We start from the raw sequence: 12,973 nt of genomic DNA, 5'->3' as shown, positions 1-12,973 counted from the left end.
ACCTCAATTTACATCTCTTTTATAAACAACTGCATTTTAAATCATAATCGCAATACTGGTCGGAAAAATCCCAAGGTGATCAACTCACTTGAAGTATTGCAGGACAGCTGGAATCATCTCTGCCAGCTGATCCATGGAGGCGTATTGGTACCTGGAAAGAAGAAGGCCATGCTGACTGACTGCTGTCTTTCATTCTTCTAGTGATACAATAGGGAGGTAATATTGACTGAAGTACTATTTGGAAGGGTACATTTTCTGGACATAAGCTGAGACAGGTGACAAATTAAAGGAAAAACCATCATTAAGTGAGTTAATAAGGTGCTGGATTGCCAGAGCCGCTTCACTGGGCCTTGGCATAGATTCTAGAAATCTATGCATAAAACTTACATTCTTGTTACACCACCAAACCATTCAGTGACCCCTACTGCCCTGTGAACAAGGGCACTGTCATCCTTGACAAGACCTCTTCCATCAGGATAGAAATGCTTCATTATATGATGAAGGTAAATCAATCCGAATAACTTTGTATTGATTTGCAGTGACCTTTTCCTCTAAGGAGACACGTGGAGCGAAATCAGGCCAGCAAAATCCCCCCCACAGTACAATAGATCCACCGAACCCCCTCACTGGTCAAGCATTCAGGCCTGCACTGTGCGGTCTTGGTGTACACCACAGTAATCCGATCACAGCACTTTTTTCCACATCACTGCAGACCAGTGCTAATGGATTTTACACCACTGAACAGTCAAATGAGCATTCGTATTTGTAATGAGGGGTTTATGCACGCCTACTATAATATCCCACTCTGTGTAGTTGTCATTGAATGTGGGCTTCTGACCACAGTTTCCAATCCAGGTTACTGATGTCTTTCCCACAGATCTAAATGCAGATGTCACTTCAGTCATTGCTCTTATCGAAACATTTGCCAGTTGAGAAGTTCTTGTGGCTGAAGCTCCTGCATGAACTTTCTTTTGAAGTCACTTAGATTTTGTAGAACCCAATCATTTCCCAATAATGTAATAACACCCAGGCGGTATGGTGGGGCAGTGGGTAGCGCTGTTGCCTCACAGCAAGAAGGGCCTGGGTTTGATTACCCCGTGCCCGGGATCTTTCTGTGTGGAGTTTGCACGGGTTTCCTCCAGGTTCTCTGGTTTCCTCCCACAGTCCAAAGACAGGCAGTCAGGCCAACTGGACACACTAAATTGCCCCTAGGTGTGTATGTGTCTGTCTGACTGCCCTGTGATGGACTGGCGACCTGTCCAAGGTGTTTCCTGCCTTTCACCCAATGACTGCTGGGATAGGCTCCAGCTCCCCCGGTGACCCAGAAGGATAAGCGGCTTGGAAAATGTTTGTGTGTGTAATAACACCCAGAAATATAATTAAATTTAACACATAACCTGTTCAAAAATGTAATAAAACTTAATAATGTAATAACTAGTCCAATAATGTAATACAATATCTTAACTGATAATGTCATCATATTTTTACTGATAACGTAATGTCTTATGACACTACTGGGAATTCTGTACATTTTCCGGCTTACTACTTTCATACCTTACTACATCATTGTGGTTTATAACATTTTGATCAAGTGCAGTGCAACACTGTTTTATATTTTTGGGCTTATTACATTAATAGGAAGTTATTACAATATTGGGTTCTACAGATCTTTTCCTCTTGCCATCTTGATGCAAAATCGAGGTTATCAAGGCCTGCTTAGCATTGTTATACATGCCAGAGCAAGGTAGGATGTTAACTTATTAACAATCATGCAGTACAGCTGTCTATGTATCTGGGCTTGTTATGTTTCAGGTTTCTTCTTTATTATCTGTACATATGAAGTAATGTTTTGACAGGTAACATGAGAGTGTACTTCACTGACACTTTGTATATCACACCAATAATTTGTATATTACATAGCTTTACAAGACCTAATACTTATAACCATAACATCCTAGTTTCTCTTATCCCAACTACCCAACTGGTTAGCGGTGCGATCTGTCATTAGCTAAGGAGTTTACAGGCAGGCTTCAAAATCACCACATGAAATCAAACTATGGGGGTATTTGTCATATTACAAGTTTTAATGTTGGAAAATGTACATTTAAGGTAGACCAATACTTATCGGCATGATTTGAATACATACCCCAGAGGGTAGGGGGCAGCACCCTCCTCTTGGCCTGGGGCATCCACATGGACTACAGTGAAGTTCTTCACAATCTCCTGCATCTCCTCAAACTTGAAGAAAGTGGAGAAGCAACTCTTACCTTAGAGAGAGGAAAAGAGAGAGAGACAGTGAGAGAAAGACACAAAAATTCAGTATTCCTTCAGTAGGAGGAACAAGGAATTCATCATTTTCATTTTAAAACACTGTAGCTAACATGCACACGCACATACAGCAAAAAAACAGTAAACAGTTGATATGCTGTACTAAGATACTCAATATCATTCCCCAGCCTTTCAGCTATGATCTGCCATACATTCCACTGTCTACATGCAAGATAGGCTTTTATGCTCCGCCAGACGTAAGATGAGCTGTTCTGCTGCCATTGTGATTCACAGTAGCTTTGACTGTGGCCATAAAAATAGAGCTCTGATTGATCAGCCTGATTTTTGACACATGCTTAAAATGCAGAAAACTGAGCTGGCTCTGATAAAAATTTTTATACAACCTCGCAGTCTGCCAGATTTTGATTCAATATGACACACATATTACAACACGCTTTAGCCGTGATAGTGTAAACACTGCTTAAGTCTATAACTAGAGTGAAAATGTTTTGGGTGCGTGTCCACTTACTGTCCATTCCTACATCGTGGTAGGTCAGTATGGCCGGTCTGCGGATGTTTCCTGTCCCATGCAGCGTAACATGGAGCAGACCGTGGGGAGTCTCGATACTGTGCTCCTAGAACACAGACATGTAAAATGCATGCAGTGAAATACAAGTTGCTTATAAAAAATAAGTAAATAGCACATCATCCTGTCGGTCTCTTACCTGTCCCTGGTCCAGCAGTATTCTGGCCGCAATCTCAGCCTCCTGTACAGAGACAGCAACACCAACATTATTACACAGTTACCACACACAAGAGGCATCAGTGACACAACATCGACCATCTGTATCCATTTATAACCACAATACTTTAACCCTTAAACCAGGCTGTTGATTTAGTTACTAATCTTAAGTTTCAGTAACTACAGTAAATCATTCAGCTTCTGCTATGAAGCTAATGATCATACTTTACTGAAGGGCAGCGTTTATAAGGCTACACAACTTTTACTTAACCTTTTCAATCCGTTTTTATGTCAAACCTCACATAATCCTATACAAACGTTTGTAAAGGCTTATTCCAAAACCATTTAGGTGTCAAAATTGATAAAAGCAGTCTGTATGATAACTGACAGTTGTTGAAGTAAGTCTTTATTAACGGCTGTTTATGACGGTTGTCTAGACTTATGAATGCTGCCCTTCTAATTTAACGTAACATGTTTCTTTACAAATGACACTGAAAAGTAGAATCTATGGAAAATTTACATGAATTTCAGAATTTCTCAGTGTTTGTTACGTCTTCTGCACTGGAGTATACAGACTCAAGTTTGTGCAAAGGCTGCTGATGAGTAGATCAAATCCACCCAAGAGTCATCTGAATGTGCTTCAGCAAAAGAATTTAGACTTTTTAATCCTAATAAAACTTTTAATTTTTAATTTGATTATTTACTTTTCCTAAATTAATTTCTAACTTGATCTCTTTAAAAATAATTTTTGATTTTATTATGTTCTTAATGTTGTTTTCAATTTATATTTGTTTTTTTTATTCATGTTTATTTTTTAAACAACTCTGTATTTTCTGACTCTGTATTTTCTCATTTGTAAAGCACTTTGAATGACAGCAGTGTATATAAATACGCTATATAAATACACTTGTCTTGCCTAAAAAAAAAATCTGACCATATGTGACACTGCCCTGGCCTTAACATGGATTTAACCCATTAACACATTAATTTAACGTGTTAAATTGTTCAACTATCTTAAATGTCTGTTTATTTCCAGGTTTAAATGAAAAACAGTTTTTCAATATGATCATAGACTTTGGACCCCACTGCAGTGTTATGTAGTTATGAGAATGAAGAAATAAGGGCCTTTGAAGTCATAAAAGGTTAGTATCATCCACCTACACTACTGTTCACAATGATGATATCTCAGTTTTGCCCTTTTTAACACTATTTGAAAACAACAGATCTTATTAACATTGTGTAAAATGAATGGACCAACAGAAATGGTCCAAAATAACTTGTAATGAAGTCATACGCTAAAGTTAGGAATGCTTTTTTGCTTTTCTTAAAGTTTTCTTAAACATCAAATACATACAAGCTTTTGTTATTTATACAACAAAAAAAAAATCTAAGTAAATCAAAGTCTTTGTGTACGAAAGCTGCACACATTGTAATACAAGGCCATTATTGTGTTTCTATTTGAATGCAGTGAGCAGTTTCTACAGCATCTCCACTTGTTTCTCACTTGAACCGTTCAGTTCTAAACATCGCCAGCAGGTGGCTCTAAGAGTCCTGAGAGGCAGACAAGGACCAAAATCTATACGCATCACTGCAAACCATACAAGCCTGCCAGTCCTTTGCAGCACAAGACATCTCCCAGAACATGCAGCACAGGAACATCCTTATAAGGCAGCTGTGATCCTGGCACCGGAGCTCGTCGCGAATAAGATCATTCGAGCCCTCAGATGATCCAAGACCAGCGCCCCACGTGACTTTATGCAGAGAGATGACGCGAACAAAAGCTCTGATGGCAGCATCCGCCGTGACGTAAAAATCCCTCGGCTAAAAAAAGCTGGGCTTATTTCTACTTCTGTTAGTGCGGAAATAAAGACCTCAGGAACAAGCAGTTCTATAATATAATGCAAACAGAAGCTAAATGTGGTGTTTTTAAATATGCAGGAAGTAAAAAAGGTCCTCAAATGGAGCACATGGGCTGCCACACAAAGCATTTTGACAGGTTTTGTTAAGATTTTAAGATTTTAAGTGTTTTTTTTTTTAATCAAAATCTACAGACAGTCATTGACTCATCTTCATCTTCTGTAGCCTATTCATGTTAAATTCTTTCCCCTGCATCATTACACTGGACATTCTGACCAGGGTTCAATGCTCAGCTCATCAAGATCTACTGTGTGGAGGAGATCAGCACAAGTTATAGGGCTCTGACAGCAGCTTCAACTTTGCCTAATAGAAAATGAATTATAACATGTATTGTGGGCTCCTATATGCAGATGTACATTTTCACAAAATTTGACAAAACACCACAGTATTCCGAAATAGTGTTTAACCATGTGCACTTTCCATGCATTTAGAGTGTATTTATTTTTGTACATTTATATTCATATAGCTAATTCAGTCGTACGCAAAAGTTTGGGTGAAAATAGTGGAATTAAGTTAACACATCCTCTTCAGCAGGGGTGTCAGACTCAACCACTAAAAGGCCCATATTAAAAAATCTCAACCATCCGTGGGCCAGAGAACATCTGTTTTATTTCGTTTTAATTAACATTGTTATTGTTTATTTACCATTCTTTATTTAAAATACACAGAAACTTCAACAGTAAAATACAGACTCCTGTAGTAAACCTTGAAATATTACATGAATACTGGAAACATTCAAAATTTAAATGTCCCCAAGAGCTCGGTCTTTTAATCCTACCTATATACTTAACTTAGACTTAACCCTTTTTTTGCTACACGTTCATTAATTCTTGGGCTGCTGAGCTGACGTTTGGTGTTTATATTGGCTGAACTGCAGTTAGTTGGTTAGTTTGATGATACGACTGATGTGGAACTGTGTAGAATTGTGTAGAATTGAGGTGTAACCACTGTCCTGTAGATTGCTGTTGGGGTCGGAGAGTCGGAGCACATTAGGCTGCAGTGCATGCTGGCGACTGTAGTTCAGTGCACTGAGAAATTCTGCATTATACTGCTTTTTAGTGCCCATTTTCTATTTACTGCTCAAGTGTAACATATTGAAACAAAGATAAATCAATAATACATACAAAATGTTTTGCACAGGCCACAATTTATGTTTCCCCAATTTGTTACATTCAGCAAATAAACAGTAATAATGAATTAAAATGTGCAGAAGTGTGTTCTCTGTAAAGGATGTGTTCCCTTATTTTCACTTACATACAGACACTTACATACATATACAGACAATAACTAAATATCACACTTTCAGTATTTAGTGTAGCCACCCATTGCCTTTATCACAGCTTCCATTGTTTTCATTCTTTCAGTTTTTCAAAGAAATCTGCAGGGATATGTTTCCACACCTCCAAAGCTTTAGAGATTAGTTGCATTTTCTGCTTCTCACAATGTGATTAACACCAATCACAAATTTAGACTCAGATATGCAATTTTATTGATGGAGCTATCATCATATACCTAATTTGGCCAATCAGTGCTTCATTAAATTATATCAGGTGAGCTGATGGTGGACTTGAACAAACACACGATGGGTGGCGCTGTCGAAGTTCAGAACCAAACCTGTGTTCTTCTCATCATATAGTTTCACTTTGTAGTTCTACAATTACAGACTGTCGTCCATCTGTTTCTCTGCATACTTTGTTACCCTGTTCTTCAGTGGTCAGGACCCCCATGGACCCCCACAGAGCAGGTACTATTTGGGTGGTGGATCATTCTCAGCACTGCAGTAACACTGACATGGTGGTGGTGTGTTAGTGTGTGTTGTGCTGGTCTGAGTGGATCAGACACAGCAGTGCTGCTGGAGTTTTTAAACACCTCAGTGTCACTGCTGGACTGAGAATAGTCCACCAACCAAAAACATCCAGCCAACCGCGTCCTGTGGGCAGCGTCCTGTGACCACTGATGAAGGACTAGAGGATGACAGACACAAACTCTGCAGCAGCAGATGAGCTATCGTCTCTGACTTTACATCTACAAGGTGGACTGACAAGGTAGGAGTGTCTAATAGAGTGGACAGTGAGTGGACACAGCGTTTAAAAACTCCAGCAGCACTGTTGTGTCTGATCCACTCATACCAGCACAACACACACTAACACACCACCACCATGTCAGTGTTACTGCAGTGCTGAGAATGATCCACCACCCAAATAGTACCTGCTCTGTGAGGGTCCATGGGGGTCCTGACCATTGAACAACAGGGTCACAAAGCATGCAGAGAAACAGATGGACTACAATGTGTAACTGTAACAGCTCCTATATGGTCAGTGGAGCTGATAAAATAGACAAAGAGGATGTTTCTAAGGTACTTGAGGTACGTGAACTGGGACATATGTGCGCAACTGACCTTCACGGCGTCCGGCTGACCCGTAAGTAAAGGCTTGTCCTCCGTGATGGCGATCTCCTGCATTTCGGTCGTCATGACGATTCCTTCCTGTGTCCCACAAGAAAAACAGAAAACAAACGTCTTGAAATCATCACCTCACACACACACATTCACACACACAGCCCAAGTCCACAGGGACTTGCATGGCTCGACAGAGTTTAATCAGCTTTTTAATTATAATCCGCAGAAAGAAGTAATTAGCATTAAAAGAGAGAGAGGCCAAAAGAGAGAGAGAGACAGCACTGAGAAACGAGAGCACAACAATGGTGGTATTTTTCAACCTTGTTAATAAGGCTGCGCAGTTGGTTTATTAAATTGCGCTGCTTTATTATTCATGTAGTGACCTTTCCCAGCAGACTGACTCAAGGGATGGCATTTTAAACATGCATTAACCACCCATGTGTTTGTGTGTATAAGCACAGCATGGAACAGTGTCGATGAACGTCTTGTGTTCAGCTCCATGCTTTACTTTAACGGTCCTGACGTGGCGTTCGTAAACTGCGTCTATTTGTGTGTGTGTGTGTGTGTGTGTGTGTGTGTGTGTTGCAGAGGGGCTGCCTCAGGGAGCCTCTGTCTCTCTGAATCTCAGATGGGAATGATTAGTCACCACAGCATCTCTCCCTCTCTCTCTTGCCCTTCCACTCCTTCTTTCCTGCTCCATTTCTCTCAGCTCAGCCATCCCCCCACCCCACCCAATCCCCGTTTTTAGATTTGAAGCTTCGCCAGACTGATTAGTCTCCAGAGAAAAGCCACATCCTGAAAATAATGCCAACAAATCTATCAGAATTATACTGTGATTAATATGAGCCCCGGTGGACGGCGGCACTGACGGAGAACAGAGCTTTGTCGAGCGCCGCGAAAGTGGCCGGGACATTTTTACATATTCGAGAGATCACTCGGACAGCGTGGTTTTCTACATGAGCTGTGAAAACATTACTGAAGCAATGGGACGACACTGGTTCATTACCTTGAAACTGAAAAAATTACTGGCACAAGCCTAACGCCGTCATTAACGCCCTGTCTACAGCAGGACCCTGTTTACCATTTACTATGAAAATGAAATATACTGTTTTATTCTGTCAGCATATTCCAAAGTATGGACAGAATATAAATTGTTTGTATGGGTAAACATAAAAAAAGTATACTTTTTATTATAGATTACACAGATATATTGCAATCAAAAACAACCTAACAGAACAAATATAAGTAAATAAGAGCATAAAAAGAAAGAAAATAAAAAGCTGGATAGTAATGATGAGTAAAAACATTTTTAATTACTTAATTTTTTTTTAAAAACCATAAAGAAACAGAACCGCATTCAAGAAATAATGAGAAAAATGAGGAACTGTAGCTCAGCAAACCATTGAAAAAAAACAAATAATTACTAAAAATATTAATTAAAAAACAAAGAAATAGAACTGCATTCAAGAAATAATAATAATTATAATAATAATAATAATAATAATACCTATTATTTTTATTATTATTTGGAAAATGAGGAACTGTAGTTATACAAACCGTTTAAAAAATATAATTAAAAAACTGAAGTGTGTATCAAAGAAACTGCTGTGTCAAATGATACATATTTTTAATTACTTAATTTATTTAAATATTTATTTATCAAAAAACAAATAGAACTGCATTCAAGAAATAGTAATAATTATAATAATGATAATAATAATACATGAGTAAAATGAGAAACTGTTTTAAAAACATTTAAAAATATAAATTAAAAAAATTGAAAAAAATGTATACAAGAAACTGCTGTCAAATGACATTAATTACTTAAGATATTTATATAAAAAAAATAACTATTCAAGAAATAGTAAAAATAAATAGGTGTAAAATGAACTGTTGACCAAACCATTTCAAAAATATAAATAAAACAATTGAAAAATGTATAAACCTAACTGCTGTGTGAAATGATGCAGCAAATCTAAAAATGTCAAATTTAGGTTTAAGCTGCGTGTATAACTGCTAACTGAGGGTGCTTGACTGAGAAACAAGGGAGAGAAACAGTTACGACTGCTCGCATGCAGTGGTTACAAATCCACCCAGATTTCTGCAGAGTCACCACTACGTGCTCCCAGGTACGTCCTGCTGCGTCTTTTTAAAGGGAGTGGCCACCAGGTGGAGCCAAGCGGACACACAGGTCAGGCACAATGGATAATCACTTTCATTGCAGTGACATATCTTTGCCCTCAGCCTACGAGAAACAAGTTTGAGCTAAACACCACAGACAACAGAGCAGCACATCTAGCAGTGGTCTCAGTATCTAATCCAGCCTGAGGGGACAGATTAATTAGGAACAGTGTCGCTGCTCCTCCTCCCATCTGTGCAACTGTAACATAGTACACTGAATATGCTGGATAAGACTTTATTAAATGAAAAGCTTGGAAAAAGAAACACATTTATAACATGTTGCCTTTACCCTAAATGTAGCTGAGGATATATGACATGTTTGGTGTCAGTGCAAAACTAATGTACCAGTGCATAACTAATAAACACATTTAAAAAAGACGGTTCTTCAAAAGTTCTTTATTGAAAGAAATGGTCCTATATAGAACCATGAATACTCAAAGAACCCTTTGCATGATTAAAGGGCTCTCTGCGTCATGAAAGCGTTCTTCAACTTGATGAAGAACGTGTTGTAGCCTTTTTAAAATGTGTTTTATATACCGCCAAAAAGGTTCCACTGTTGTTACAAGCCAAAGAACCCTTTTTGGTACTTATAGAACCATTTCTGCATATGCTATAGCTTATAAGTAATAGAAGCTTATGTACACCAATTATCAGCAATATAACTGCATGAGTAAATGAACATACACATCTCAAAGTTTAGTTTATGCAGTTTTAAAGTTATTGACACTGGCTTAGTCTTATCTATAAAAAAAAATAATAAAATAAATAAAAAATAAAAATAAATAAAAAGATAAAATTATGGACAAAAAGCAAGCTTCAAGGTGGTTGTTAGTTCTGTATCAGATTGGCAACGACCATTTATAGTCCACTTAAAATTACTGAGCTCTATATTGTTTGAGGCAGGTATGTAATAAGTTAGACATGCATTTTGCAAGAGTCCTTTAGTTCTTAGCCACGTTATCCTCATACCTTCATCGGCCTCATTAGCCTCATAGAGAAGCAGACTTTCAGATAAAAAAAATTAAATGGACCTCTTCTACCTTGTTAGTTTATCAAGTCAAGTCAAAGTTTATTTATATAGCGCTTTTTACAACAGGTGTTGTCACAAAGCAGCTTTTCAGAAAAATCCAGGTTCGAGCCCCCATGGAAAAGCTCCCTAAGAGCAAGAGGAAGAAACCTTGGGTGGAACCGAGACTCGAAAGGGGAACCTATCCTCCTCTGGTCGACACCGGATAGCAAACAGCGTTAGTATAAAATATTAAAATACTTAAACGAGAAATGGTCTATGTCCCTGGTAATATTAGGCAGGATTTGTATCATTTAAAAGACACAATTCTATTGTTTCTGTAATCTTCCATCAAAATATAATGACTTTTGCCCCGCCTCCAAAACGTCTCCTGATTTTTATCAATGTGCACAAGCAGATGGGGAGAAAAAACACTAACCAATTAAGTAATTTTCCAATCACTACCAGCTATCGTTGAGCGAAAGCACTCAGACAGCTTAAAGACCCTCCTTGATACCATGTTTTATTTGGAGAAACAGCTCAGTATGGAAGGAAAACCTGTCGTTATTTCCGGTTCACACAACCCAGATCAGGACCAGGCCAGCAAATGTCTGGAGGACAGCCAAACTTAAACGCTGAACAGGCTACAGCTCACAAAAACGAGCTTGAAAAGAACCTAACATGCCTAATAGGAAGGCAAACTCGTAAATATTCACAAGCAAGCAGGGCCCAGAAAAACAACAGGAATGTAGGAAAACAGACAATAAATGTGTTGGAAACTCGACTGTAGACAGTAAGAGACTTCGCAAAGTAGGACACAGACCAGAGGGTGAGGGTAAATGTGGCTGTAATGCAAAACAGGTGGTGATAATAAAGGGGAGGGAACCAAGCGAGTAGGAGGAGCCTGGAAGAAGGCAGGAGGCGTAGGTTTCAAATCTTCGACTGGGATTCAAACCTGTTTAGCCTCAGAAAGGATGGAAGTCCATGTCTAAAAGCTGTATTTACGCTTTATTACTGTTATAACGACACAGCAGATGCTCGATTCCTCAAACAATATTAAGGAGGAGTTTACAGAGCATGATGATATCAACTCCATCACACAGTAGCCGTGCATGGAGCGACTTCAACAGCGCTCTGCGGAGCAGAATAACAGCCTCGCGCCTTAGCATTAGCACTGGCTTGTTATGAAACGCCATCTGTTGTTGCTTGATCAAATGTCAGCACAGTGTACAGAAGCGGACACAGCTATTGACCACACTGTGCTATTGACTGGACCAAACACGAAGAGCTCATATGACACTCGGAGATAGAGAAACCTCTGTGTGCAGACAGAGGCGTTCAAGGATAAATGAGTCGAGTGATGTTTCGTGTTGAAAACGCCAACAATGTCAGACAAAGAAGCTGCGTCACGTGACCAGCGCGCATTAATAATCATAAGCCATCGCCATTACTCTTAATCTGTCAGACGTCTTCTATCTCAGCGCTGCTAATCTCTCTCTCGCTCTCTCTCTCTCTCTCTCCCTTTTCTCTGAGTCAGTGTGTTTTAGAGCGTGTAATATCGGCTAAACTGAGCAGAGGGGACCGTCTGTCACCGGAGAGAACGACGAAAAAGAGAGAGAAAGAGTCGGGAAGAAAGAGAAAGAGGAAAAAATGATTAATAAAACAGAATAAGAAATGCATAATTGATGGAATAAACAAGAATCTGTCACAGTTTGTGTTATAAAACCCAGCCCAAATCCAGACACACTACAGCCTTAAAAAACGGTTCTTCAAGGGTTGTTTAGTAAAGGCAACGGTTCTAAATAGAACTGTGATACTTAACAAAACCATCTGAACTCATAACCAATTTGCTCCTGGTATTAACCTGTATCCTGGGAGGTCCGATCATAAGCAGGGATGGACGATAATATCGGATTTATATCGGTATCGGCGGATACGTTTGAAAATATGTTTGCATTACACAGACGTTTAGATTTGATCGACATTTCAAAGGAACAGTTGCAAAGTCATATTGATTGTACTGCAGAACAGAAAAACCTTTGGGCGTCGCCGACGACTTTGAAACTAAAAACGTCTGCATTTTATTCATCTCATTGCATTTATAACCATAGGATTGTAATTGAGACCATAATGCAGAACAGGTGGAAGTGATGATGAAGGGGAGGGGAACTGGGTGGAGCCCAGAGTCAGGAGGAGGAGCCTGGAAGGAGGCAGGAGGCCTGGGTTTCAAATCCTCGACTGGGATCCATGATCATAAGTGGACAGTGATAAGTACAGGTGTAAACTGGGTCTAATGCGTCTTCGAGTTGCACTGTGATCTGATCACTCACACCATTGTTTAGAGGTGGCCAGGGCATAACACCTGTAGTTAGACCACCTGACAGTAACAAAGACCACCTTGATCAGCTGCATCATCACAACGGAGGATATTTTTAATCTCCTCTGCTCTTTGCGTATGAGT

The 12,973-nt window shown here is 39.2% G+C and overlaps 1 protein-coding gene across 1 annotated transcript in view; it reads right to left on the bottom strand.

Moving 5' to 3' along the window:
- Positions 1–12,973, bottom strand: part of ndrg2 (NDRG family member 2) — a 49,450-nt gene that overhangs the window by 10,266 nt on the left and 26,211 nt on the right. The window contains exons 2-6 of the mRNA XM_036583324.1: positions 7,326–7,412; positions 2,994–3,035; positions 2,798–2,903; positions 2,147–2,267; positions 89–151 (exon numbers count right to left, since the gene is read on the bottom strand). Coding sequence (XP_036439217.1) covers positions 89–151; positions 2,147–2,267; positions 2,798–2,903; positions 2,994–3,035; positions 7,326–7,400 — 407 coding nt within the window. The 5' untranslated portion in view covers positions 7,401–7,412. The remainder of the gene's footprint in view (positions 1–88; positions 152–2,146; positions 2,268–2,797; positions 2,904–2,993; positions 3,036–7,325; positions 7,413–12,973) is intronic.

Source organism: Colossoma macropomum, unplaced genomic scaffold (genome assembly GCF_904425465.1).
Source record: "Colossoma macropomum unplaced genomic scaffold, Colossoma_macropomum, whole genome shotgun sequence".
NCBI classification, from domain to species: domain Eukaryota; kingdom Metazoa; phylum Chordata; class Actinopteri; order Characiformes; family Serrasalmidae; genus Colossoma; species Colossoma macropomum.
Note: the sequence above shows the minus strand (reverse complement) of the source record. Positions and strands in the feature narration are given on the sequence as shown.